The 27231-nt window shown below is 32.9% G+C and overlaps 2 protein-coding genes and 1 long non-coding RNA gene across 4 annotated transcripts; 2 read left to right on the top strand and 1 right to left on the bottom strand.

The window, feature by feature from the left end:
• On the bottom strand, positions 1-4988 carry LOC108914531 (zinc finger protein 761-like). Its single transcript, XM_018720356.1, has 4 exons — positions 4807-4988; positions 4379-4681; positions 3993-4279; positions 1-3146 (listed from the first exon to the last, which is right to left on the bottom strand). The coding sequence occupies exons 1-4, from the start codon at positions 4921-4923 to the stop codon at positions 1151-1153; spliced, it is 2703 nt and encodes a 900-aa protein (XP_018575872.1). The 5' UTR covers positions 4924-4988; the 3' UTR covers positions 1-1150.
• Positions 4989-6011: 1023 nt separating this feature from the next.
• On the top strand, positions 6012-14636 carry LOC108914535. Its single transcript, XR_001964681.1, has 3 exons — positions 6012-6240; positions 9123-9431; positions 14256-14636. It is a non-coding gene; the product is annotated as an uncharacterized LOC108914535 (long non-coding RNA).
• A 242-nt stretch (positions 14637-14878) lies between these two features.
• Positions 14879-24527, top strand: LOC111691311 (zinc finger MYM-type protein 1-like). 2 transcript variants are annotated; one of them, XM_023456288.1, is made up of 4 exons: positions 14879-16910; positions 17605-18035; positions 19540-19658; positions 24466-24527. In XM_023456288.1, the coding sequence occupies exon 1, from the start codon at positions 15345-15347 to the stop codon at positions 16803-16805; it is 1461 nt and encodes a 486-aa protein (XP_023312056.1). In that variant the 5' UTR covers positions 14879-15344; the 3' UTR covers positions 16806-16910; positions 17605-18035; positions 19540-19658; positions 24466-24527. The 2 variants fall into 2 exon arrangements, with proteins under 2 accessions (XP_023312056.1, XP_023312057.1); XM_023456289.1 differs by lacking the exon at positions 24466-24527 and adding an exon at positions 21998-22055.
• The last annotated feature ends 2704 nt before the right edge of the window (positions 24528-27231 follow it).

Here is a 27231-nt window from a genome sequence, read left to right as displayed (position 1 = left end):
GAAACTCAACTTTCAAGACCTATAACTTCTCAGTGGTGCAGCTTAGTATAAACGTAAGTTGCATTAAATCGCCATATTTTGGGTTCCCCTACATGCTCTGTATTGGTTCTTATGCAAAACACCCTGTACAATGATGGTTTTAACACTATTACTAAAAATCTAACATAAGCTAAACAGGTAGAAAATTTGTTTTCCTTCAATTAATTTCCTTTTCACAAACTAAATAGCTTACAACAGTTTCTTCGACATTTTATATCGTCTTAACAATATGTAGTTATTATTGTTTCACTTGTATTATTCCAAATTTAATTTTTTTTGTACTCAAGCTCATTAACTCTTTGGTACTACTTTCTTGATTTTCTATACCGGTTAAATTTCTTTTTATTTTCAAAGTGACCACAAGCAAAGTACTCATTTTTTTAAATAGATTCAAATCAATTTGATGGCCTGAGCACACTTATGATCCCTGTAAAGAAGCCAGAACTTATTAATAAATGATAGCTTTTTAAAATCCATTGAAATCAGATCGTAACTTCTGCGAGGTCATCAAATTTTGCTTATCTTATCAGACTTTACCTGTGAAAGAGCATTCACATATTTCTTTTTATTGCTAGTAAGCGACTATGTCCTCTTTTAATTCTGTTTCTTTTTCGGTAACCATCCGTTCTCTTAAGTAAAATATGCAGAATAGACATATGGCATCGTAGCTTACCATATAATGTTATAAATACAAATAAAAAATAAAAACATGTAAAAAGACAATCTTTGCCAGCCGTTGTTGCTCAACAGTGAGAAATGCACGCAGTATGGACAAGCGGCCGCGGGGCTGGACCTATCAAAATAAATGTACTTTAGAATCGACGGACGTTGCGTTACCTTGCCGCAGGCCTTATACTGGCAATAAATGCGGTACACCCATTTTTTCTTTTCTACTAGAAACAAAAAAAAAACACGTAATAGACTACTTTACATTCGCACTTTGGAAATTTTGTGTGCCAATTTATGGTAATAAAAACAGGTCTAATACTTAGTATTAAAATCACACTAATCATACTTGTGATGAAACCGTTTCCGTGCGTTTTCATGCCACAACTGGTGAAATGCAAGATTATACTTATACTTGGTAGCATAAACGCGGGAACATTTGCACCTAAGATGGATTTTTGTGCATCAGTTTGTGGTTAATAAGACATTTCTTAGATTCTGATTTGAAATCACACGATTCACACATGTACATCCGTATATTGGAAGGACTTTTATGTTGTAATAGGTGCCTTATAAGATTGCTCTTATATCTGGTCTCATAGTCGCAATTGTTACACTTGTACATTTCAATTTCAGAGGCATTTTTGTTCATCAACTGGTGCGGTTTAACGTTATCCATTTTCGTATCACACGTGTACATTTTCTCTTTGGAAGGGCTTTTATGCCGTAATTGGTGAATTTCAAGGCGTCTCTTAAATTTGGATTTGTAGTTACATGTCCGACATTTGTACATTTGCACTTCAATGTTATTATTGTGGGTTAACTGGTGCCGTTTAAGGGCACTTTTTCCCTTGGCTGCATAGTTGCAAGTGTCACATTTGTATAATTGCACCTCGGCTGGACTTTTGTGTATCAATTTGTGTTTAGTGAGACTATACTTACGCTTGCTTTCATAACCGCATTCATTGCACATGTACATTCGCACCTGCGATCGATCCTTGTGAGTCAAGAGATGGCCATTGAGGATGCTTCTGTGTGGGGTTTCAAAGGAGCATTTGTCACATTTGTACGATTCCAACGAAAATATTTTTTTACGATTCAGCATACGTGTTACCTTTGAATTCTCTTCGGGGTCGAGCAACTTGTCTCTGTGATTAAATTCTATGTGTGAACTCAAACTTTCCTTATGTTTTGATTCATAACTGCAGTAAATGCATTTGTGCATCTGTACTTGCTCTGGATTTTGGTGTTTTAATTGATGCCTTGCAAGGTGGCCCTTATACTTGCTTTCATAATCGCAGTTGTGACACTTGTACATTCGCACTTCGGCAATGTTTAAGTGTGTTAACTTGTGGCGGGCAAGTTGTTTTTTTTGCTTGGTCGCGTATCTGCAGGTGTGGCACTTGAAATTTAGCTCCTCGGCATGTGTCATTTTGTGGCCGTCAAGACTTTTCTTATATTTGGTTTCAAAATCACACACTTCACATGTGTACATTCGGACGTGTGATCGGTCCCTGTGTATCAATTGGTGTGCGTTGAAGGCAGTCTTGTTTAGTGTTTCATAGATGCATTTATCACACTTGTACATCTTTAGTGAAATTGGCTTCCTGAAATTCAGCATACCCTGAACCCTCAAATTCTCCTTGGGGTCATATAGGAAGTCTGCATGAATAAGTAACAGATGCGACCTCAAACTTCCCTTACATTTTGCTTCATAATTACAGTAAATACATTTGTGCATCTGCACTTGCTCTGGATTTTTGTGTTTTAACTGGTGCTTTGTAAGGCGGTTCTTATATTTGGTTTCATAATTGCAGTTGTGACACTTGTACATTTCCATATTTGAGGGGTTCTCGTGCATCATTTGGTGGGCTGTATACTGGAACTTAAACTGGGTCGTGTAACTGCATTGGTAGCACTTTAGGGGCAACTTGCACCGGTGGTTTAGAAGTTTCTTCTTGTTTATAGCTGTATAGGGACATATATCACATTTATGTATTTTCACAGGTAACGGATATCTGAGATTAAGCATTTGTTTTATTTTTGAATTTTCCTTGGGGTCCAGCAAATTCTCTTCATGATTGGTTATGTAATGTTCCCGCAGGACACCCTTCCGTTTTGCTTTATAATCGCAATAAATACATTTAAATCTGTTCACTTCAGAAGAATTTTTGTCATGTAAGCGATGGCTTAAAAGAGGGCTCTTCTTCTTCGCTTCATAACTGGGACATCCTTCCTTTTTTGTTTTAGGAACATTTTCGTGTATCAGCTGATGATTTGTAAAGTGGTTCTTAAATACAGTCTTATAGTCACACTTTTCGCATGTATGAATTTTTTTCACTGCTCCCTTTTTCCTTTTCAACATATGCCTTTTAGGTTTACATTTGATTTTGTCTACTTCGGAAACACCTTCGAGTTCTGATTCATAATCAGGTGCGTCACTGAAAAATAAAACTTGTTTTCACTTGATTTTACGAAAAGTAATAAACTGATTATTACAATAATATAGACTCTGGAAAATTATAATTGTTTTAAATCCATGAATTGCATTGCACTCCTCTCCAACAGAAAGTTGAATTCTTAATTATTATTTTTGTTTGTTTTTTGTGGCTTGTATATACCCTGTACTTAATATTTTGGAATTTGATTTTTCAATAAATTGTTTTAATTTTATAAAAAATTGTCTTTTGCCCTTTGTGCGATCAGTAATAGACAGTAACAATATAAATAATTGCATATTTATTTTCAAGATAGACATGATATTTAATAACAAAAAATTACATTCTACACCTAGCAAATTTATTACTCTTCATTTAGGACTTCACAGGAGCTTCTTTTCTTAATTCGTGTCAGAATTATTAACCTTATGTCAAGCATTTTAGTTATTATACCTCATGTATTTCTTTACCTAACACAAGTCAGCAAGTCTTGCTTAGTAGAAGATTTGTGATTGAAAATTAGACAGTTTTATAGTTTTATGAATTTGATTATTTTTCATGGCATATTTGAAATCTTTGTTAGACTGCTAATACATCGTCTGAAAATATTTTAATAGGATATCATTTGTAATTAAATTTAATGTGGTAGACAGCAAGATTATTTATCATAGAATTAAAAAAAATGTACCAGTTTTGTAGTAGCAGATTTAATTGAATTAAAAAGAAAAAATTTACCCAGGAACAGTTTCTAGAACTTACAAAATTTACTTCATAACCGTTCAATGCCACATTTATTTAATTAGTCAACAAAGCGCAACTGCCTCAATAGTTATGAGTTACGTTACATACCTCTCTTCGTTATTTTCTTCCGTTTTTATTTCGATAGACTCGGCTTTAATAGACATTTCTTTTTTTTCAGTTTTCATTATAGTAGACTCAATTTTGCTCAACTCCTCTTCCTGATCACTTGCTTCAGATTTTATTTTGATATCCGTTTTAATGCTCGAAATTAATGATGGCTGAATACTTTTAACTTTTTTCTCTACCTCCGAACATCTCTTTACAAAAGAACTGTGGATGTCGAAGGAATCGAAACAGTGTCTACAAAGAACAGGATCTTCGGTGACACTGAAATTCTACAAAGTTCACTTTTTAAAATCTAAATAGCCAATTTTAAAATGAAACTATTTTAAATAACAGCTAACTACAAATTACGAGGCTTGTTATACACTTACTATTTCTGGAATATAACACTCGATCATATCAATATTTACATCATGTACCGAGATAAATTCGGCCCTTATTAGTTGAAAACATAATCGGCATACTTTCTGCTCCCTCATTGTTTCGATTGATTGTTCGATTCCATTTTCCTTTGTGTAAATCTCCATTAAGCTAACAGAACATCCTGTTTCGTCATCGACATAAGGAATTATGGTGTAATCAGTATAGAGACACATTGATTTGAATTTGAATGCTTCCATGACGGCTAATGAACAAATGTTACATATTACTTGTTTACTTCTGCCGTCAAAATCCTAGAATATGAAAAAATGTCACGGTAGGAAGAAAATAAGCCTAAGGTTCAGATTTTAAAGTTAATAATGATGCAATACCTATTTTAAAGTGTATATTTTTAACATACTACAGATAATAAACCCACCACTTTCAGCAAAATAACCTCAAAAATATCCCTGGTAACGACTTGTATTTCTTTAAAATTCCCATCGCTTATGGTATTGACGCACAGCGCACAATACTGTTCCCCAAAATCCTCCATAGAAATAATAATTTTTCTATGATAATTAAAACGTTATCACGTTATTTAGAATTAGAAATATAGAAATAAAGATCTGCCTGCAACTAGGGCAGCAAAATCGATTCTTCTTCTTCTTGGGTCGGGGCCTAGAATAGATCGTTTAAAACTATTTTTTTACAAAAATAATGTTTTTGTTTTTAATTTTGTCTTCTACAAACTGCATATCTATTAGTATATCTACTAGTCAATAATATGCAGGATGTAAATTTGAGCGAGGGTCATGTTTATACAGAGGTTTCCTTTGACCATTGGAAACACGTATGAACAGTTTATTTTTTCAAATTCTGTTGTAAACACTTAATTTTTTAACCTCTTAGTAATTTTCGTAAACTGCCGGTGGGCAAGCTAGTGTAACTTCAAATGCATACACAGTTTTTCACCATTCGCTGCGAATTATTTTTGTTGAGTGGGTATTCGCCACACAAACAATATTTAAGTAACCTAGCAAAAAACTCAAGCACGAGGAACATAAAAATATAAATAATTAATCAAATCCCAGCTGTCTATAACACCCTGACCTATATGAAAAAATAAGCATATCAACATATTACAATGGTCATTTTTTTATTCATCTAACTTTAAAACTTGTGACTTAAAGTATTACATCACAATTATTTTTGGCATAAGAGAATGAAATGTAGAAAAATTATAGGTCTGTTCCAACAAGAGTCAGAGATTGGTTCCGAACCGTTTGAAATGTTTGGCCAGCTAAGTTCTAAATGTGTCTCCAGTGAATATATCGCAAGAATTAGTTGGTTGCACATTACTGACAGTTCGGAACCAATCCCTGACTCTTGTTGGAACAGACCTTATATACACTTTTTCTTTTTTTGAGCGAATTTCTTTAAATTTTAACGCTTTTTTGTTCCTCACTGATCAATATTTAAAATCATATACAATTTACTTGTAAATTGTAAATGATTTTAAATGTGTAACACAAGTAAATAAAACATTCGAAATTCCCTCCGTTGTTATGTAGTTCAGTGTGTCCATGTAAGTAGATGGCGCTGCGTTCAGATGAACTGTCACTGTTGTTGCCGACTGTTTATAAGAAATTGTATTATTGTATTGCTCTATTTAATATTTTTACTTTTTATTTTAGAAATGTTGAAATAGTCTGTTCGACGACTAGGAGATTGTTAAATACAGATTTTGTGTTAATTTAACGTGTAGTGCATTTAAAATTAGTGTATTAGTTGAAGTAATTTATAACTTATTATTTGATTGTTTATACATGTGCTTCGTGCTGGTGTGTTTAAAAAATAACTAAAAAATGCCGTATGTATGTTGTGTTCCTGGCTGCCGCGGCAATTATAAAGACGGCCCAAAAGTGCATGCCTTTAAATTTCCTAACAGTTCGGCTTTACGTAAGAAATGGGTTGCTGCCATCCCTCGCTCGAATTTTCTCCCTACAAAACATAGTAGAATCTGCGAGTTACATTTCCCTAGAGAAAAAATAATACTTTCCTCAACTGCTCATGATTCGAGAACTGGCTACAGTATTTCCATAAATTTAAAGATTCCAAAATTAGCTCCTGACGCTGTTCCTATATTTCCTAATTGTCCAAAATATTTATCCAAAGATGTTAAATGTAGCCCAAGTAGAGATGAAACAGAACTAATTGAGCAAGATAATTCAACGGAAGCAATTATAAATAGCGAAAAGGACAGTGATGTGTTTAAAAAATCGGTTTGTTATGAGAATTACGATAGTTTTCTAACAATTCTTAATTCTTTTCAGCTGCCCCTACAATGGAACAAAATTATTTCTAATGAAAAAGTAATGCTTTTTAAATTAATAGAATCTCCCGGTCCTCTTATTACATATTCGGTTGTGATTAATACCGTGTTAAAAGTGGAAACATATTTGTATGGCCATGAAATTGCTGTGGCTGTTGTAAAAAGCCCTCAAACAGAACTTAAAACCCCGTTCTTGTCAAACAGCATTCTTGAAATCGAAGATTTATTAAGGGAAATAGATAAACGTGACGAGCTGGGTAAGTCAAATTTAAATGAGAATAATAATTCACATCGTATATTAAGTCACGTTTCGAATATAATTGATTCACTCGTATCCGAAAAAAGAGAATATGAAAGTTCTGAAAAATATGTTTTATCATTTGTTTCTGAACAGCTGAAACTGTTAATGTCCTGCAAAGAAGGCTATCGATATTCTGATAATGCCCTGATTGTAGCTTCAATACTTCATGGTGTTAGTTCACAAGCTTATAATTTTTTAAGACAGACTAATATTTTTATATTGCCTCACCCAAAAACAATTGCATCAATGAGCAGTTCTTTAATAACTGACCCAACGTTCGAAGAAAAACAGATATGTCTTCGGTATGCAACAAATATCTTTCAATTCTTGACGGACAAAGATAAAGACGTCATTTTGCTTTTTAACGAAATCCATATTAGTCAATATTTAGACGCGTGCGATAATAGTTCATTGGCAAAGTCAGCTCTTGCATTTACGTTAACAAGCATTAAATCGGATTTTAAAGCACTGGTACATATTAGTCTGCTTTCAAAAATTGATCATAAAATGGTGTTCTCGCTAGTAAAGACTGTTATAATTAAATTAGAAGAAATAGGGTATAAAGTTTTTTGCATCATCTCCGATAATAACGAGGTTAACAGTGAAGCTGTGAGCCATTTCGCAACACCGCATCAGCTTAGCATAGTGTATCCTCATCCTGTCGATAAAAGTAGGCCTCTTTTCTACCTATTTGATTCGGTGCATCTGCTAAAATGTATAAAATGTAACTGGTTAAACTCTGAACCTGACCAATTGTTCCGCTATCCCGATTTTGAAACTGGTATTGAAAAAGTTGCCGACTTCCGTTCATTAAAGGAACTTCACAGATTAGAACGCGACAAGTTAAAATATTCCTTAAGCTTGAAAGCTTTATTCCCAACAAACCTAGAAAGTCAAAATATCGCATTAACCTTAAAAGTTTTCAATCCCTCTGTTGTACAAGCTTTGATAGAATTTGGCGGTAACGTAAATAACTCGAAGGAGACTGCTGAATTTATAAATATAATACTAACGTGGTGGAAAATAGTAAATGTAAAAACTCCTATGAAAGGAAAACCTTTAGAGGACGAATACCAGGAGCCAATAACGTCCGATAATATAGACAGTGATCAGAAAATAGTTTTTTTAGAAAAAATGCTGGACTGGCTAAATAACTGGAAACAAGGTAACTTCTCTAATAAACTAACTCAAACCTGTACCGCTTTAACTCATACAACTTATGGATTACTGGAGGTAACAAAATACTGCTTGAATGAACTTCATATGAATCATATATTATTAGGAAAATTTCAAATTGCGGATGTAGAACATAGATTCAGAAAATACTTAGAGACAGGCCGTTATCATATGTCCGTAAGACAATTGTATGAACCAGAGAAAAGACTAATAATTCGGTCGCATTTAATTTTAAACTCACGAACTTTTGGAAGTATACAGGTAAACAAATTTTATGACTTTGGGAACGAGTCTGTCGATTTACCCTTCGAAGAAAAAGGTGTAAGTTTATTTAACTCTTACTTTGCTATAGAAGAACACGAATTAGAAGTAAATCATGAATTGCCGGTAATAACTTACTTAGCCGGGTACTGTTGTTATACGGCTCTCAAAAGACTCCGGTGTAACTTTTGTCAACAGAATCTGGTCTACGCAGACGATATGGTCGTGGAAGACAATTACAATCTTGTACATATTTTATCTCGCAAAAAATTACTTCTTCCAAAAGAGTTTTCGGTGCAAGTGGTTTGTCTGTCGTATATTATATTTAATAAAATAATTTCAGAATTTGAGGAAGACTTTTCGAGCGTTTGTGACAAACGACAGGATTTAATTCACTTTATATTTAAATACATTACGGAAAACGGTTATTTATATAATATCCCCGAATGTAGTAATCACACAACAGCAGCCCTTACCAAAGTTATTCTTGCTTCCGCTTCAAATATCCTGCTCAAAAATTATTGTTTTAAAACCAACGACTGTTCGAGTAAAACGGGTAACAAGAGTAGAAAATTGGCCACATTTAACAGTTAAAAATTAATTTATTGCTTTTTTTCGTCTATTTCATTTTGTGCAGATTTTTGCTTTGAAATTTCATTTTTCCTTTAATGAAATCGAATAGGGTGCCTTCAAAGGATCAGTTGACGACTGGCACTCTCTTTAAACAGGAATCCCTTCAAGCAAACAAGCTTTAAACACCGGTAGTGTGAGGTGTTGCATGTAGTGGCAGTACGAGTCAGCATAGATCTTGTGTATCTTTGTGGCATCATAGACCTTATAAACTAATATGTGCGTCATAGACAAATTATGAGTCAGACCGGAAGCAAATTAAATTCATTGGTGTAAATAACATTAGCATATAATACTTGTGCTAATAATAGAATTTGTATCTTACAAGTACCACTTGAATTATTTGATGGACAAACTACAGGTAAGCATAGTCTGTTCTTGTTTAAAACTAATAGTAGGTGTGTTCTAAAGTAAACAGGACTTTTCAAAAATAGGTATTTCTTATGGGGCCATCTATTGGCAATTACATGTGTCAAAAAGGTAGAACCTTCACTGATGTGCTGTCAAAATAATAACATTCACTAGATCTCCCTCTCATTTGAGTTTTCATTATAAATCGAATAACACGGTATTAGATGTGGTGTCATTTTTGATCGTAAAGTGTCCTATTGTACTCACATTGAGAATACTGTTTCAAAATATTTAAAGATGCTGGGATTTGTTCATCGTACTGGGATTGACTTTTCAGTTCATAGTCTCAAAATATTGTACTGTTCTTTAGTCAGGTCCATTTTAGAATATTGTTGTATTATCTCGTGTTGAAGTATAATACTCATATTAATTTTATTGAAAATGTACAAAAGAGATTTTTAAGACATTGTGCATTTAAGCTAGGTTACCAAAGAGTATTACACTTATGACCAAATTCTTAGCGATCTCAATTTAATTTCATTGGAACATAGGCGTTTATATATTGATTTGCTTTTTCTAAATAAAATACTCACGAGACACATTCAATCGTCGTAGTTTTTAAGTTTAGTGAATTTTAAGGTTACTGAAAGAATAAATAGAAACTCAGAAATTTTTCATATTCCATTCTCCCATATTAGTTATGGACAGAATGATTCAATTACTAGAATCCTGCGTAATGCTAATTTAACGAACAGTAAATTAGATCTATTTAATTGCTCCTGCTCATCATTCAAGAGATCTGTAAAAAATTTATAAGTAAAAATGCTTGGTTCTTAAATATCATTGTCATCTGTTTTGTGTTTGTTTTTGTAAGCCGTGTTATATTTATTATGATCATATTACTAACTAGTTTTAGCATTCACATTTTACTTTGTATGTTTTTGTGTTTTTGCTTTAAAAGGACTTGTCCCTTTTATCAATAAATAAATAAATAAGTAAAAATTTCATGAGATGAGATGTGAACAGAGTTATTGCGTCTAAAATGACTGTATGTTTGTGTCAACAGTACAAGAATGAGCATCGAACGAAGAACTAATATTAAGTTTTGTTTGCCGTAATCTTTAAATAGTGTTTTTCACAAAAACAAATAATTTCAAACATGTAATAACTGAATAATCTAAAGCGTATGAAATAATAGGAATGTTATGCCATGCCATTTGAGTATTTTCAGAAGCCACAGTAAACCGAATAAATAGGTACAAAAAACGATCAAACCATCAGGATTTTAGGTAGTGAAATCTACGAAAATACTAACTTTTTTGTATATAACTCTACATGTAAATATTCTTATAACATTTACTTGCTTATTCCTACATATAAAATTGTTTACTTTTATTTATAAGTACGTGAAAATAATTCTTAAAATGTGGGATTAAGATAACAGCAAACGCTTGTTTTACAAACGCTTTTTTAAGTTATTATTTTATTTGAGTTTTAAATAGTAACAATGAATAAACAAAACATCAAGGATTTTATTTTTCTGCTTACTTTTGTTCTACACGTTTTACTTTTCGAGATTTCAGTACCTAAAAACGCCAGAAATTTAACTATTTCTCTGCCAGGGATATGGTCACCTTAATGCACAATTCTATCTTGGCATTTTAAAGCCTTTCATGCATCGTATTTAACCAGAATATTGCGCAGAAGGAAGTTCGCGTTTGTTGCATGGTAATGTGCCATCTCATCGATCGACTCGTGAATGACTTTTTTAACTAAAAATCGCATTTTAACTGCCTACCACACCCCGTATTTGCCTGATTTGCCACCATACCTTTTCGGAAAAATGCATTGTCGGTGAAAGGAAAGCGTTTTAGGGATGTAGGAGTCATCCAAAAGGTTTGTACCGACATCCTGAAGTTCATCCCGGAGGATGATCTAAAACACTCATTCGACATGCGTTCAGACCACTGTATTGAGTCGGAAGGGGACTATTTTGAATAAAATAAATTGGTTTTGTCAAAAAAACTTGTTCTTATTTTTAAAAAGTCCTGTTTACTTTGGAACCTTGTGTATCTATCACTACAATGTTTGTAAAAATACACGAAATATATTGTAACAAATAAAAAGATACCAGGCCACTTTTAGCAGACTGCAGAAATAGTATTAAAGATTTTGTTACTTTTTGTTGCCGTTTGTACTTCTTTTGAAGTCTGTTAAATGCGGCTTTCTAACTTTACGTTATAGTAATTTTAATTCAACAGAGAGAGGCATATACAGGGTGTCCGGTAAGTACCTCCTAATCTCTCGGGAGTGTATAGGGGAGGTCAAAATAAAACTAGTCCTTCCTATAATTTTTTTTCCTAATGTGCCCCCTAACGGAGTTATGGGGGGTCAAAGGGGTACCTAGAAATTAACGTTTAGGGTTATAACTTTGAAACCACCCTGTATATTTTAATAAAATTTTCGTACGTTGTATTACACATGGAGCTCTACGATTTGATGCTAAAATCAACTTTTTGCTATTATCAGGTGTCCAGAAACGGACTGGCCCTATCACAATTTTTCTCAAAATTTTGACAGAAGTAATTTTATCAAACTGAAAATATTATTATTAGATACTCTGAAGGTTTTTCTTTAAAAATGGTACTCTTTATTTATTTCGAAAAAATGAACGGTTTGCGAGATAAATCGGTTTTGAAAAAAATTGGTAACAAATACAACAACAATTAAAATTTATTTTTTTTACATATTATTTCATGCATTTAATTTCTTTAACTTTATCAAGTCCAGAAATCTTTGAACGGGTTGGCTATACTTTATGAGCAAGTAGTGACCAATTAAAAATAACATTTGAAAAATAACTTACTTACAAGACATGCAACAAAGAACATTCAACAATGAACAAAGGTACCTAAATGTTACTTCGGTAGATGTTCAAAATGAGCACCCCGTACTTCAATGCACTTTCTAATCCTACGAATGTTTTCCCGGTGCACTTGAAATAATATTCCGTGATTATTGCGGAGATGGTCACAGTTCTGTGTTAGCCTCAGCAGAAGTTCCTCTCTACTATTTACGGGTGTTGAATAAACGTTATTTTTTAAATGACCCCACAGAAAAAAGTCTAATGGGTTTAGGTCGGGCGACCTAGGTGGCCATAATACAGGTCCGCCTCGACCTATCCATCGATCACCAAAAACATTCGTCAGATGTTGACGTACTAAACGATCAAAGTGGGGTGGTGCACCGTCATGCATGTACCACATTTCAGTTCTTATTTGAAGGGGCACTTCTTCTAACAAAATATTTAGATTTTCCTCTAAAAATTGCAAATAAAGAGCACCATTAAGTCTTTGCTCCAGAATAAATGGACCAATCAAATGATTCCCGATAATGCCAGCCCACACATTCACCATAAACCTTTGTTGGTAGCGAGTTTGAACTAAAGCGTGAGGGTTTTCTTCATCCCAGACATGTAGATTATGCGAATTAATTATGCCGTCTCTTGTAAAACCTGCTTCATCGGTGAACAAAATAGATGTACCAAAATTATGATTCCGAATATGATGCTGTAAAAACCAATTGGCGTATTGAAGTCTTTTTGGATAATCATCTGGAGACATAGCATGTACTTTTTGGATGTGGTACGGGTAAAGCAATTGTTCTTTCAGAGTTTCATGTACAGCCCATTTTGTAACATTGTTTTGCGCCGCAAGCTTCCTTATGCTATTTGAAGGATTATTAGCAACGTCTTCCAATATTTGTTCCTCTACATGAGGGTCTCGTACTCTCCTCGGGGCTCCTGCTCCACCACGGCGTGGCAAAAAGCTTCCTAAATAAAGGATTCGGAAGAAATTAGTTTCACTAACGTTTTTCACTATTTTTTTTTACCTGTTTCTCTTAAACTACGATCAACTCTTTCAAAAGTTTTTGGACTCGGCAAATGTCGACCCGGAAACCTTTCCTCATAAAGTCTTCTTGCCTCCACGGAGTTGCATAATGCTTCCCCATAAATTAGGTGCATATCAGCATATTCTGCACAGGAATATTCTTCCATTTTTAAATGTTATTTCTAACGGCTTAAAACGAATACCACAATAAAATTGAATTTTTATTCTGTCACGCGCCTTTGACAAGTACTTTAAAATCAACAGGGTCTAACAACGAAAACAATAGAAAAGAACTCCATGGAGACAAGAGCAATAATAATTTGTAGATGTATTTTGGTCATAGATGTTGATTTTACAAGAAACGGCATTATTCATTCCCTTAATTCACCACCAGTAAATGTTTATGGTGAATCTGTAGGCTGGCACTAGCGGGAATGATTTTATTGTAAAAAAATAAATTTTAATTGTTGTTGTATTTGTTACCAATTTTTTTCAAAACCGATTTATCTCGCAAACCGTTCATTTTTTCGAAATAAATAAAGAGTACCATTTTTAAAGAAAAACCTTCAGAGTATCTAATAATAATATTTTCAGTTTGATAAAATTACTTCTGTCAAAATTTTGAGAAAAATTGTGATAGGGCCAGTCCGTTTCTGGACACCTGATAATAGCAAAAAGTTGATTTTAGCATCAAATCGTAGAGCTCCATGTGTAATACAACGTACGAAAATTTTATTAAAATATACAGGGTGGTTTCAAAGTTATAACCCTAAACGTTAATTTCTAGGTACCCCTTTGACCCCCCATAACTCCGTTAGGGGGCACATTAAGGAAAAAAAATTATAGGAAGGTCTAGTTTTATTTTGACCTCCCCTATACACTCCCGAGAGATTAGGAGGTACTTACCGGACACCCTGTATACTGAAAATTCATATTTCTTTCAGTTTTATCCTCGCAAGAATGGAAAGTCGAAAGTACGGGAAAGGCGGTAATGCTGGAAGTAAAGGGGTACAATTCCAAGTCAGTTTGTTGATTGTCTTTCTTTTAAACACTTTTAGAAGGCTCTCAAGTATTTTTTTATGATGAAGCAATTGAAGATAGATTTTCATTGAGAAATGAAAATGAAAATGAAAATGAAATGAATGTAATTTCACATTTTGTATCTTGAAGGAAGAAATTTTGCTTGAATTGAAAGGTAAAGCAAAGATTTACTGTAGGCAGAATTTGAAAAATAAAGGAACCGACAAATCGATAATTGATGAAAATATGAAAGATTTCCTAACACACGATAGGACGCGGTATGTGATGGTTTATTTCTGCGAGCGGCACGGGTAAATATTTTCGTTTAGGCGTCTACGGATAATATAGTTATTAAAATGAATAGCGTTTGGTTTTTACAAAAAAATTTTTTTGATTCTCTGTCTTATGAGGATAAACTAAAAATAAAAGAATTAGGTAGGCCAACACCACAATTAAATATTGAAGTTAGTGGAACAAGCCGAAGTAAAAGTTATAAAAGACAATTTAATAATAACGTATACACAAAAACAGAGTGGATGTGCGGGTGTGATATAAAAAATGCACTGTTTTGTTTTCCGTGCTTAATTTTCGGTGGGGATAAACCATGGACAATATACGGTGTGAAGGATTTAAGTCATTTAAATCAGAGCATCAAGAGACATGAAATAACAAAAAAACATTTGTCGAATGAGATTAACTTGGCCCTATTAGATAAAATAAACATAAGAAGTCAGTTAGATTCTGCATATTGGGATAATATACGGCAACACAATGAACAGGTAACGAAAAATCGTTATGTATTATCTAGAATTATAGATAGCATAAAATTTTGCGGAGCTTTCGAATTAGCGCTTTGCAGACATGACGAGACGGACAATTCGGACAACCCTGGTGTGTTTCGTGCACTCATAAATTTTAGTGCAGATCTTGACGACATATTAAAAGAACATCTAGGAAAAACTACTATTTTTAAAGGGACTTCGAAAGATATACAGAATGATCTTCTGCAGTGTATGCTTGAAGTGTGCAGAAACAAAATAGTGACTGAAATTAATCAGTCAAATTATGTTGCTGTTATGGCAGATGAAATTACAGATGTTTCTTCAAAATTTCAAATGGTCGTTGTCTTGCGCTACGTACACGAAGGCAGTCCTGTGGAAAGATTTTTGGCATTCATCAATCCGGAAAAGCACGATGCTGAGTCTTTAACACATTCTATTCGTTCCGTACTTGATCCATTATTGGAAGAAAATTGTAATAAGTTGATTGCTCAAGCTTACGACGGCGCGGCTGTTATGAGCGGTAGGCATGCCAGTGTTTATACAAGAATAAGAGAAAAATATCCCCTGGCCTATTTTGTGCATTGCTACGCTCACCAGCTAAATTTGATAATGTCGCAAGCAGTTTCACAAAACACGCAAGTGCGTATTTTTTTTTCAATCATGGATGACATCGTTAATTTCTTTTCAAATTCTCCTCAAAGATTGGATATATTAACTGAAGTGGTGGGGAAAAGAATACCGCGTGCCGTTCAAACTCCCTGGAACTTTAAAAGTAGCGCTGTAAATATAATTTATGAATATAGAACTTCTTTAATAGAATGTATGCAACAAATTCAGGAACAATTTTCCAGTGCAAAGGCTATCAATCAAGCGAGTGCTATAGAACGATTACTTCATGATAAAGTGTTTCTATTTTGGCTAAATATTTTTCATAACATTATGCCACATGTTGATATTTTGTATAACCAGCTACAAACGAGAATAACTGATCCCGTAGTGATTAAAAGTGCGATCGATACTTTTGAAAACTGTATTAATAATGTTCGAAAAGATATTAAATCTGTTATTAAGAGAGGCGAAGAACTGTTTAAATTCGAATCAGAATCTGCTCCGAAACGAATGCGAGTTTCAGAAGAAAGTTTACGCGCATCAGCTCTTGAGGTTTGTGATGTTATGATACAAACGGCAAAAACTAGATTTGAATACAGTGGCCACTTGCTTGCATCAACTTTATTCTTTTCCGATCACTTTGATAAGTACTCCAAAACATTTCCCGATGATGTATTGAAGACTACAGTTGCAGCATATCCAGTATTTGAAGTTGAACGTTTGCGAACTGAGTTGACTCTCATTTATATGAGGCCTGATTTTCGTGAAATCAATGGGGCTGTAGCTTTTTTAAATATGATTAGAGGAAATAATTTGGAACAAACATTTAAAGAGACCATCAAATTGCTGGAGATAATAATAACAATCCCAATGTCAACGGCTGAGACGGAACGATGCTTCTCAACTTTGAAACGAGTGAAAAACTTTTTAAGAAATTCAGTGTGTGTGGACAGGTTATCGGCACTTTCCATGTTGTCTATAGAGAATACTTTAATTAAAAATGACATTAATTTCAATGAAAAAGTAATTGAAATGTTTGCCAGTACGAAACAGTGCCGTATTGATTTAGTTTTCAAAAAATAACATTAAAAGTGATGAGTGATACTCTGTTACAGTGTTTTAACATTTTTAAATACTTGACCTCAACTTTAAAATCTCTGGGAACCTTGACTGCAGCTTGACACTTTGGTAAGTTTATTTATATATTTTTTCACGGCATCAGGTAGAACTATATAGGATTGCCACATGGGCATGGCCTGGATTTTCTGTGATTGTACCGGAAATTAGCTGTACGGTCCCGGATTTCAGATTTGCACGTATAACTCCCGGAATATAATATATATAAAAAAAGATAAAGAAAAAACCATAACACGGTGAGGAAAATTAAAATTCGCTGAATCGTCGGTAAACTTCACAAACGATTTTTTTGTTTATAAACAATATTTAATAAATTATATTTAGTTTATTCCAATTTATTTATACCGTCAGTAAGTAATTTGTGAATAGATATTATTCTTCTTGTGAAAGTCTGTATTTTTGTATAAATGGATTGTTCCTTGAAATTCAGAGTACCAGGAAAACGCGTGACCTTGAAAATTTTCAGAATTTTAGCCATTTAGAGGCTCTCCGGGCAGACTTAATATCCCAGAATTGAATTAGACAAATGTGACGACCCTAAGCAGAACACATACAATCATTGTTCATGCGCCGCCATTGCGCAAAGCCGATGTTTTCTAAAATAAGTGGGGATAAATATTGGTAATCGTTCAAACAGTACAATATGTTTTTTCAAAGTAGTGATTTGAATTTTTAAAACTATTAAAGAAAAAGAAGCCATGGTATTCAAAGGAAATGTCTAATTTGAAAGAACTGTTTTTTCCAGAAACGGTTAACGACTGTGTCACAGACTAGTCAGAGATGAAGAGTTCAAAATAGTGCAATGCTGGAACCTTTGGAGTAATGTATCGGAAATCTCTACATATACCACAACCTTATCGGGAAAGATGAAAGGAAAGAAGGTAACTTCTTTGAGGTGAAAGACAAAATTAAAAACTGTTATTATAAATGAAAAGAATCCACACTTGTGGAGTGGAACGTTGTCATTACTTTAGGATTTACTCGAAAAAACTATATCAAAACTGCTATATTCCCAAATGGCAACCAAACTAACAAACCTATTTGAGAAGCCCCAATTACACACAACTCGTCGCAAGCCGCCTTTGGTTCATTGCCAAGAAGCTCCAAACTTGGCCAACGATGCCTCTCTACGTCGAAAGAAGAAAACGACCAACCAATCCTCCTAATTTCATTCAGGTAAATTTAGATGTGTACTAAATTTGGACGAAAAAATTCTGTGATATTTCTAGGGTTTTCAAGTAGATTTAAAAAAAAATTCCAGTTTGCGAATTTGTCAATATTCTTTCCACAAATATTTAGCAAAATTATACGGTGGTCACCATAAAATTTGTACCAAATAGGGAAGATTATTATTTATAACTTTAGAAAAAACTTTTTCTTTTGATAATTTTTGCTTACTTGAATACTAAATAAATGCATTATAGATAGATATAGATACAAGGAGATTTTTGTTTAAAAGGAAGCTCTATTTTATATATCCAGGATTAAAATAATTATACATCTTTTGAAATTTGTATATTTTGTACATTTGTACATTTTGTACATTTGTACATTTTGTACATTTGTACATTTTTTTGTACATTTGTACATTTTGTATATGGAGCTTTTAGCTGGAATAAGGGCTTAAAAGATTCGTTAGGAATGACCCTTTCGAAAAAGCTTCTTTGATAAATTCAAAATGGCGACCCAATATGGCGGCTAGAAGTCAACAGGAAAATCATATATTAGAGAAGAATATTTGTAAAAACTCATATTAAGGTCAATTTAATCGGACATAGCATTAAAATATATGTATTTGATATGTTTTCAAAGTAACTATAGTTTTACTGCGAATTTTGAATTGGCGGATTCAATCATTGATCTATAACGCCCAAAGGCTGCTAAAATTCACAAAAAAATCAGTATTAAAGATCGCGCAGCTATTAAATTTACCCTAAAAAGCCTTATTAGGGGTTTTAAGAAATCGATACTAAATATCAGAATCATTCATTGCATTATTAAAATTAAAAATTGTCCAGTATAACTAATTATTTCATATAGAAACCATAGTAGATTTTATAATAATTGTTTTATAACATCATCTTACAAGATTTTAAAGCAAGTTCAAGGATTTTTTCAATTGAACTGCAAACAATGGCTGCAAACAGCTGCTTTTTAACAACATATATTTTAAATTGGGTTTGAAAAAAAGTTGCAGGCTTGGGATTCTCAAAATAATTTAAAATCTTTCCAATGATTTTTTTTTGACTTGATTATTTATTATTTAGAATTGTATTACAAATAAAAAATTGTTTAATTGATAAATAAAGAAAATGCATCTGTCCTGTTATTTTACCGGATAGTAATTTTAATACATTTGTAACGACACAATTGCAAGTCTGTAAAAAATATTTTAATTTAATCATTAAATATCTATGCAGATTACAATTTTCAAATTCATAAGAAAATAGTCCTTATTTTAAAACCTTAGATGTATGTTCGAAGAAAGTTTATCAGAAACAGAAATTGTATAATTGTCTTATCTTGCAATCAAAACGTATGTTTTAAACTTTATTTTTATCATTCTACTTTCTCTTTGTGTAGAAAACGGTACAAAAAAATTTCCATTTTAAGTACACAGCATAAGTGGCATATTTTGATTATTAGATAAGATAATAATAATAATAATTTTAAATTTTAGGCAGTCCCCAGTATTTTTGTATTGGGATTGACACTTGAAGAAGGACTGCCAAGGTTCCGTGCCTCGACAGATTGAACTGGACACTAATTCTGCGTTCGTATTATGCAGATAAACTAAAGGTAAGGGTATTATATTCATTGTTGATGTTTGATATATAATTGAATATTTTAAAACAGGTTTTCGTTACCGGTTTCTTAAGAAATTTATATGATTTATATTTTGTACAAATTTTATGATAAATATGCTGGAGAATGTCATTTTCTTCATAATTCATGGTCTGTATCATTCCTTTGATTAATAAGATAAAGATTGATTGATGTTTAAAATAATATTGTATTTATTCAAAAATTTCCGAAAATACTTGCCACAAATTGACGAAGCTTAGGATGATGGTTTAACTAACTAAAATTAAAAATTCACCAAAATTCGTTAAATAAATTTCAAAAAAATCATTCAAAAAATTGCGAATTTTTGGTTTGGAATATAATTTGCAATCAAGGATTAAGAAAAAGGGGAAAAATTTCAATTTTTAATAGCTGTATCAAGTCAAGATTGTAATTCAGATAAAAATTTCTGAAATGGGAAATTTTTGGGTTATTTTAGTTCTATAAGGGGCGTTCCAAAGTAAATAGGACTTTTTAAAAATAAAAACAAGTTTTTTTTTGGCAAATCCAATTTATTTTATTCAAAATGGTCCCCTCCCGACTCAATACAACGATTTGAACGGTCTAAAAGCAAGTCGAATAAGTGTTTTATCTCGTCGGGCTGGATGTCCTTCAGCATCTTGGTACAAGTCCTTTGGATGACTTCTACACCCTCTTTCTTTTCATCGGCAACTGCATTTTTCCGAAAAGGTTAAAGACGCATGGTGATAAATCAGGCAAATACGGGGAGTGGTTGACAGTAGAGTATGGAGAAGATCTTTACTCTATTTGAATTCAATTTCAAAATATTTCAATTTTCTACTTCTGTGTAACCCATTTTAATTAAACAATAATACAAACCATCAAACAATAACAATGTTGTCATGACATTACCTGTCACTGTTACGGTCTACCATATAACATTGTCCATGAGTAATTAGGCCTCTCACGGCTTAATTAGTGAGATTTAGTTAAAATACCTATATGCATTTTGGACAAAATAAATCTGTAAATCTTTACGTAATTGGAAAAAAATACAGAAATTCTTCAAAGAAGTCTAACAATTACAAGGTATCTTATTTACTTAATAAAAAAGCTTCTTTTCTTTTTATAAGGGTATATGACTGATCGACAGAGTACGCTCTATCCAAATATTTAAAAATATACAGGGTATTCCATTTAAAATAACAAATTTAACACCCGCGCCCATTTTGTTTGGACTTCATTTGTTTTTCTATTATCATTTTCGAAAAATTCATAAAAAGTCGTGCAACTTTTGTATTTCACAAACAAAAAAGTTAATAGTGGGTGGTCAGAATATAGTGAACACTGCACAACATACATTCAAAGGAATTTATTAAACTTGATTTTATTAAATTATATTGATCAGATGCAAAAATATCTAAAAATTTTAAATAAGGTAATTGATAAATATTATCAGTAGTTACAGTCTAATTTATTCAGCTTGAACAAGTGCAAAGATATTGATATGAATTATCAATCATTGCATTATGTAACAAATTTCTAAAATGAGTTAAAATATTGTCTGAAATTATTTACTTGTATTTTGCCACCTGTGAAAACAGATTTAAAAGTTAATTAAACAAAGCCTTAACCCCAAAAAAGTTGTTTAAATAGTATTATTTTCGCCTAACCTGAATTCATTTTTAAAAACAACTGATAAGTAAGTGCATCATATCATCACTTTAAGGTTAATTTGATTTTGCTGCCACAATATGATGCGGACGATCTCCAACTCTTTGAAGATTTGAGTCCAAACTCAAATTTTAAGAAAAGTATACAGGGTGTCATTTAAAATAAAAAAGTTACTGTCGTTCCCGATTACACCGAAAGTGAAAGGATTTTAATATTGGGCTAAATTTAAAGAAGCCCAAAAATTATTATTTTTTAAATAATAGAAATATGCCATTGGGACAATACAACTCAAGAGACCTGGTATAATAACTTCAAACGTTTTTTTATTGAAATCTGTAAATATTTTTTTGTAACTTGGTAATACTGATTCTATTTTTAATGGAATGTTTATTTTAAAGAGCGAAAACAGATTGATTTTTGTAACATAAAACTAATTTAAAGTAGATTTAATATTTTGTTTACCTACTTTTTTCAGCGTAACATTTTTGATAAGGCAAGAATAATTTTATCATAACAATCCTTGACTGATATTTTTGGTGCGAGGGTTTATTTCATTACTTTTTAAATTTTTGTCTGCAAGTGATAAAATATTCAAATAAAATAAAGAATAACTTGAGATGTTAATGTGACAGATTTAATGTAATTTTTTATATTTTCAGTGCTAGGAGTAAAAGGACGATCTAGCCTGATCTGATGATAAATTATCAACTGATTTATTAAGTGTTGTCTGTTTTATGTTTAATATTTTTGTTTCTAAAATTTTAAATGTTTGATGTAAAATTTTTGTACAGGGCGTTCTTAGAGGTCAAAAATCTAGGGGCGTATTTTGTGGCCATTGTCCAGCCTGTCAAAAATTAAAATTAAAAAAAAATTAGTTTTTAATTTTTTAATTTCTAAAGCCCTGGAGATAATTTAACCAAATTCGGTTTGCATATTTAGTATGACAGTAGATATAAAACAAAAAATTACCAACTTTAGAAACTTACCAGTGGCGTAGGTGTGGGTATCATCGATCATTATTCACATCACTTTTTGTTTCTTTACACTTTTTTGCATTCCAAACTGATTAACGACAAAATCGATTTATTTGATCAAGTGCGTTTTTACGATACTTATTGCATTACTTAAAATAATAACAAAATAATTAATTAACAATTACTTTACTATGATTTATTATAACAAATGTTGGAAATTGCCACATTCAGCCAAAATACATGTTTCAGATCTTCTTGAAATTGCAGCTCGAACACGTGTGAAAATTCCAGGAGTAGCTCTTATCACATCATAACCAGCTATAATTTGTTGACATAAGTGCTCCTCAGATTCAATGTGAACCTTGTAAACTAATGTCTTGATATGTCCTCAAACAAAAAAATCAATGGGGTTCATATTGGGTGATCTGGTTGGCCAAGGTTGACCTGGTTCTTCAGTGCCTCATTCAATCACCGTTATTACCGAATCATTCATTTAAAAATTCACGAGTAGTCAAACTAAAACCTGGGGGAGCCCGGTCCTGCACGAACCACATTCTTTCTTTAGGCGCATAGGGAACATCGTCAAGTAGTTCAGGTAAAACGTTTTCAAGAAAATGTCTGTAGGAGGCACAGGTTAAAGTCCTTAGTAAAAAATAAGACCCAACAAGAAAAGAGTGAACGCAAAAAAAAGCATTTTTCCAATTGTTTTTGAGACTTTGATAGAGGCGACAGGGAAAATCCAAAAAATATCCAAATACTCGTCATGAAAAACTAAAATGAGCATCACTTTTAGTTTTTCGAAAAATGACCCTTCCTTGGGTTGAAAAGACAAAAAAAGTGAACAAATTAAGCATCACCAACAGTTGTGAAACCCCAAATATTTCCGTCGTTATCAAAATAATATTATGATCGTGAAAATATCTAATTTCGTATTTGATACGGCCTTGTCCGGATTGAAAATCGATTCATAATATCCGTTTAGGGGTTCCTAAACGCCTAAAAATGCAAAAAATATATTAAAAGTTATTTTATAGTATTTTTTTTCTTTTTCTTTTATACGTGATAATTGAACCGTTAATAACCCAGAATCACTAGATCCGAAGGAAAATACTCCTAAATGAGGGTAAAACCACCTCTAAGTTCAACCATCGGCTTTAAAGTACATAAAATAATTATAATGCATGAAAAAAATAATGTTTCGAAACACATTCATTAAAGTAATTTATACACAAGTACTCCCATACATTATCAATCATTTTCAAAAATAATCATCCCTCAAGGGGTAAAATCATCCCCCAAATATACAAAAATTGTAAATAATGTGAAAGAAAGGAAACAAATTTTTTTATTATTATCGTACTTGATATTTGACAAGTGAATAACTTCTAATTGTCACATCGGATGGAAAACACAAACAATTTTTATTTTTTTTCACATTGTTAATAATTTTTGTATAATTGGGGGATGATTTTACCCCTTGAGAGGGATGATTATTTCTGAAAATGATTGAGTACTTGTATATAAATTATTCTAATGAATGTATTTCGAAACATTTTTTATGCATTATAATTATTTTATGTACTTTGAAGCCGATGGTTGAACTTAGGGGTGGTTTTACCCTCATTTAGGGGTAACGAGGGTAATGTTCAGAAAAGGAAAACCATTTCTGAACATTCTTCTTTTAATCTTTAAAAAATAAACTTAATTTGACAATACACAATATTAAATAAGATTACAGCTTATTATTATTGTTTTGCTTGGCCTCTTTAAGATATGTTTAAAAATGCACTTGACCAAATAAATCAATTTTGTTGTTAATCAGTTTGGAATACAAAAAAGTGTAAAGAAACAAAAAGTAAAGATAATACAATGGTGCATATGATGACCTATTTTTTTTGGCAAATAATGATCAATGATACCCACACCTCCGCCACTGCTGTAGCTGGACAATGGTTGTGCTAAGACCCCACATTTATATAACGAAAAACCTTATTTTTGGCCACAGAATACACCCTTGGATTTTTTACCTCTACTTAAAAACACCCTGTATACAAATCTTAAATTTATGTAAAACTTATGTACAAAATTTGCACTAGATGTAATTATATTAATCCAATAAATTGAGATATAAAGAAAACGTTTGTTTCTTGCAGTTTTATCCTCACGAGAATGCAAAGTCAAAGGTACTATAAAGGTGGTAACGCTGGAAGTAAGGGGGTACAGTTTCAAGTCAGTTTGTTGACTGTCTTTCTTCTCAACACTTTAAAGAAGCTCACAAACTGGAGGCTGTCCACAGAAGACAGTCGAGCTGGCAAATTCGATGACGTGATCCTGCAATGGCCAGAGGGTGCCGTATTGTTGCAGGCGAAACATAAAGAAAATAAGAAGCGGATCGCTGTAGAAGAACTGATGTCCACAGACTCAAAGAACGACGATTTCAGTCTTCCCAAGTATTTTTTCTCTTACCAAAAAATTAAATACAGATTTACATTGAAAAATATTATAGTTTGTACTAATACTAACGTCGACGATGAGGCCTGGAAATTTTTAAAGTGTCAGAGGGACTTTTCTGAGAGTATGTTGTGTTGTTATGGTGATCACTTTACATTTTATGCATTGAAGGAGGAAATTTTGCCTGAATTAAAAAAAAGGCGCAGATTTATTTTAGGCAGAATTTGAAAAATAAAGAATCCAACGAATCAATAATCACTGATGAAAATTTGAGAGATTTTCTGAAACACCTTCAATTATATTTCGACTATCCTGCAGGAAATGACATGGAAAGGGTTATTGAAAACCTACTATAAAGAACTAGTTGGTTTCGCAGAGTATCTCATCTGGAAATATACAGTAAAGTGATGGATTGGTTCCAACAAAAGTACGGTGAATATTTAGACGAGACTTACGCGAAGGCGATGTTTTCTGACATAAGGAAGGATAGATATTGGCAGGAATTGGAGAAAAATAATGTTTCTTTTCAACGTGGCATTCGGGATTTCCCAAATTCAAAAAGAATTTACCACATTATAAACAATGGAAGTTGTTGCAAGAAATAAATGTTTATCGGGCAGTACAAGCTATGAGACAGGATGTAATGTGGATCTTTCCCGATTATAGTATCGAAGATCAGAAGCAGTTAATTGATGGATTTGGGCATTACAATTATGTATACTTAATAATAGTTTGCCTAAAATCGCTAAAGCATATCAGCAACAAATTAAAAGAAATCCTAGACCAGTATGAGCATAAAAAACTTGTTTTATTGACAAAAGGGCGTAATAAAGTGGCTCAAGAAATTAAATTAATCTCTAACAGTTTTGATGTTATAAGAGAATCCCCGACATTCCAAGATCTTTCGCAAGAGACACAGGATAATTTATTAAAGAAGAAAAGTGTAATTTTTCAAGATAAACCCTTTAACTTGAAGGAACTCTTTTTTCCTGAAGTTATGGAAAATTATAGCAAAGCTCTCAGTTCAGAAATATTGGAGAGACTAGTGAGAAATGAAGAGCTTAAAGTAGGATCAAAGTTAGGACTTTTGGAGGAAAATATTAAACATCAATATATAAACCGCATTTTTATCAGGAAAAATGAAGAGATAGAAGAAGGCAACATCTTCGAGGTGCGAGAGAAAATGATAATAATCTCTGACAGTGCGGGTGCGGGGAAAACTACGGTTCTCACTAAATTAGCAATAATTATAAAAGAGAAAAATCCACACCTGTGGATTCTCAAATTAGAACTTGGTCATTACACAAGGGTTTTAAAGGATTTGCTCGGAAAAGGTAAGAGAATAAATATATTGGAACTGCTCGATTCCCAAGAGGCAACCAAACTGAGAGACCCATTAGAGAAGTTTGTCTTTTCGATGAACAATAAAGTGGTGTTAATGTTAGATGGAGTAGATGAAATTGGCCCCAATTACACTGAACTCATTGTAAACTTTCTCGTCGATTGCCAAAAAGCTCCTAATCTGACTAAAGTTTTAGTTACTACCAGAACACATGTAGCTCAAAAATTGGAAAAGAAGTTACAAGTGGGGTCCTTTAAGTTGCAACCATTTACGGAGAGAAACCAATTAGATTTTCTTACGAGTTACTGGACTCACAATTTGCGGCTGGACCATACTGATCGAGAAAAGTGTAAGCAGTACGCTAATGCTCTGATGAGAAAAATGTCGTCCTGGACAATAACGTCTCCTTGGGAAGGCAATCACTTTACCGCGATACCGCTGCAAGTGCGGATGCTGGCAGAGATTTTCCAGCAGGGCAGTGGATATGAAGAGGAAGTGAATTGGGAAGGATGTAAGGAATGTTTAAAAGAGGATGATTTAGAACCAAAACTACCTGGAAAAGTGAATATTTCAAGATTGTACAAGATGTTCGTTGACAAAAAACAAAACGTTTTTATGGATAAAAACAATCCGAGTGGAAACACGGTAGTAACGGAAGCGTTAGCTTACTGGTTCGATAAGTGCCTTGACTACCACCAAACGCTAGCCTTGGACGCTATCCTGGATACAATTGAACGTGGACTTTTTACTCGTTTCGAAGAAGATGAAAAAAGTTTGAGAGCAAGTGTGTTAAATATAGGAATTATAGAAGAAGTGAACAACAATCTTCATTTCATCCACAGAACATTTGCCGAGTACTTTGTTGCCAAACGTTTGCTGAGAGAATTACTTCAAAACCGAAATGCAGATTTTCAGAGGTTCTTGGTCGACGAAATTCTACAAAACACCAAATTTAAAGTTATACTTAGTTTCTTTGACAGTTTACTTCAGGACTGTGTGGATAACATACCGCACGATATTTTCAAAAATTATCAGTCTGTCGTATGACATCGATGTATACCCATATGATTTCCACAGCTTGCCTCACTATTTAGCAGAAGAAGGTTGCGTAGCTACATTTCGGCTT

The sequence above is a fragment of the Anoplophora glabripennis genome, unplaced genomic scaffold (genome assembly GCF_000390285.2).
Source record: "Anoplophora glabripennis isolate ALB-LARVAE unplaced genomic scaffold, Agla_2.0 scaffold905, whole genome shotgun sequence".
Classification (NCBI taxonomy): Eukaryota; Metazoa; Arthropoda; class Insecta; order Coleoptera; family Cerambycidae; genus Anoplophora; species Anoplophora glabripennis.
This window is presented reverse-complemented; position numbering and strand designations above follow the sequence as displayed.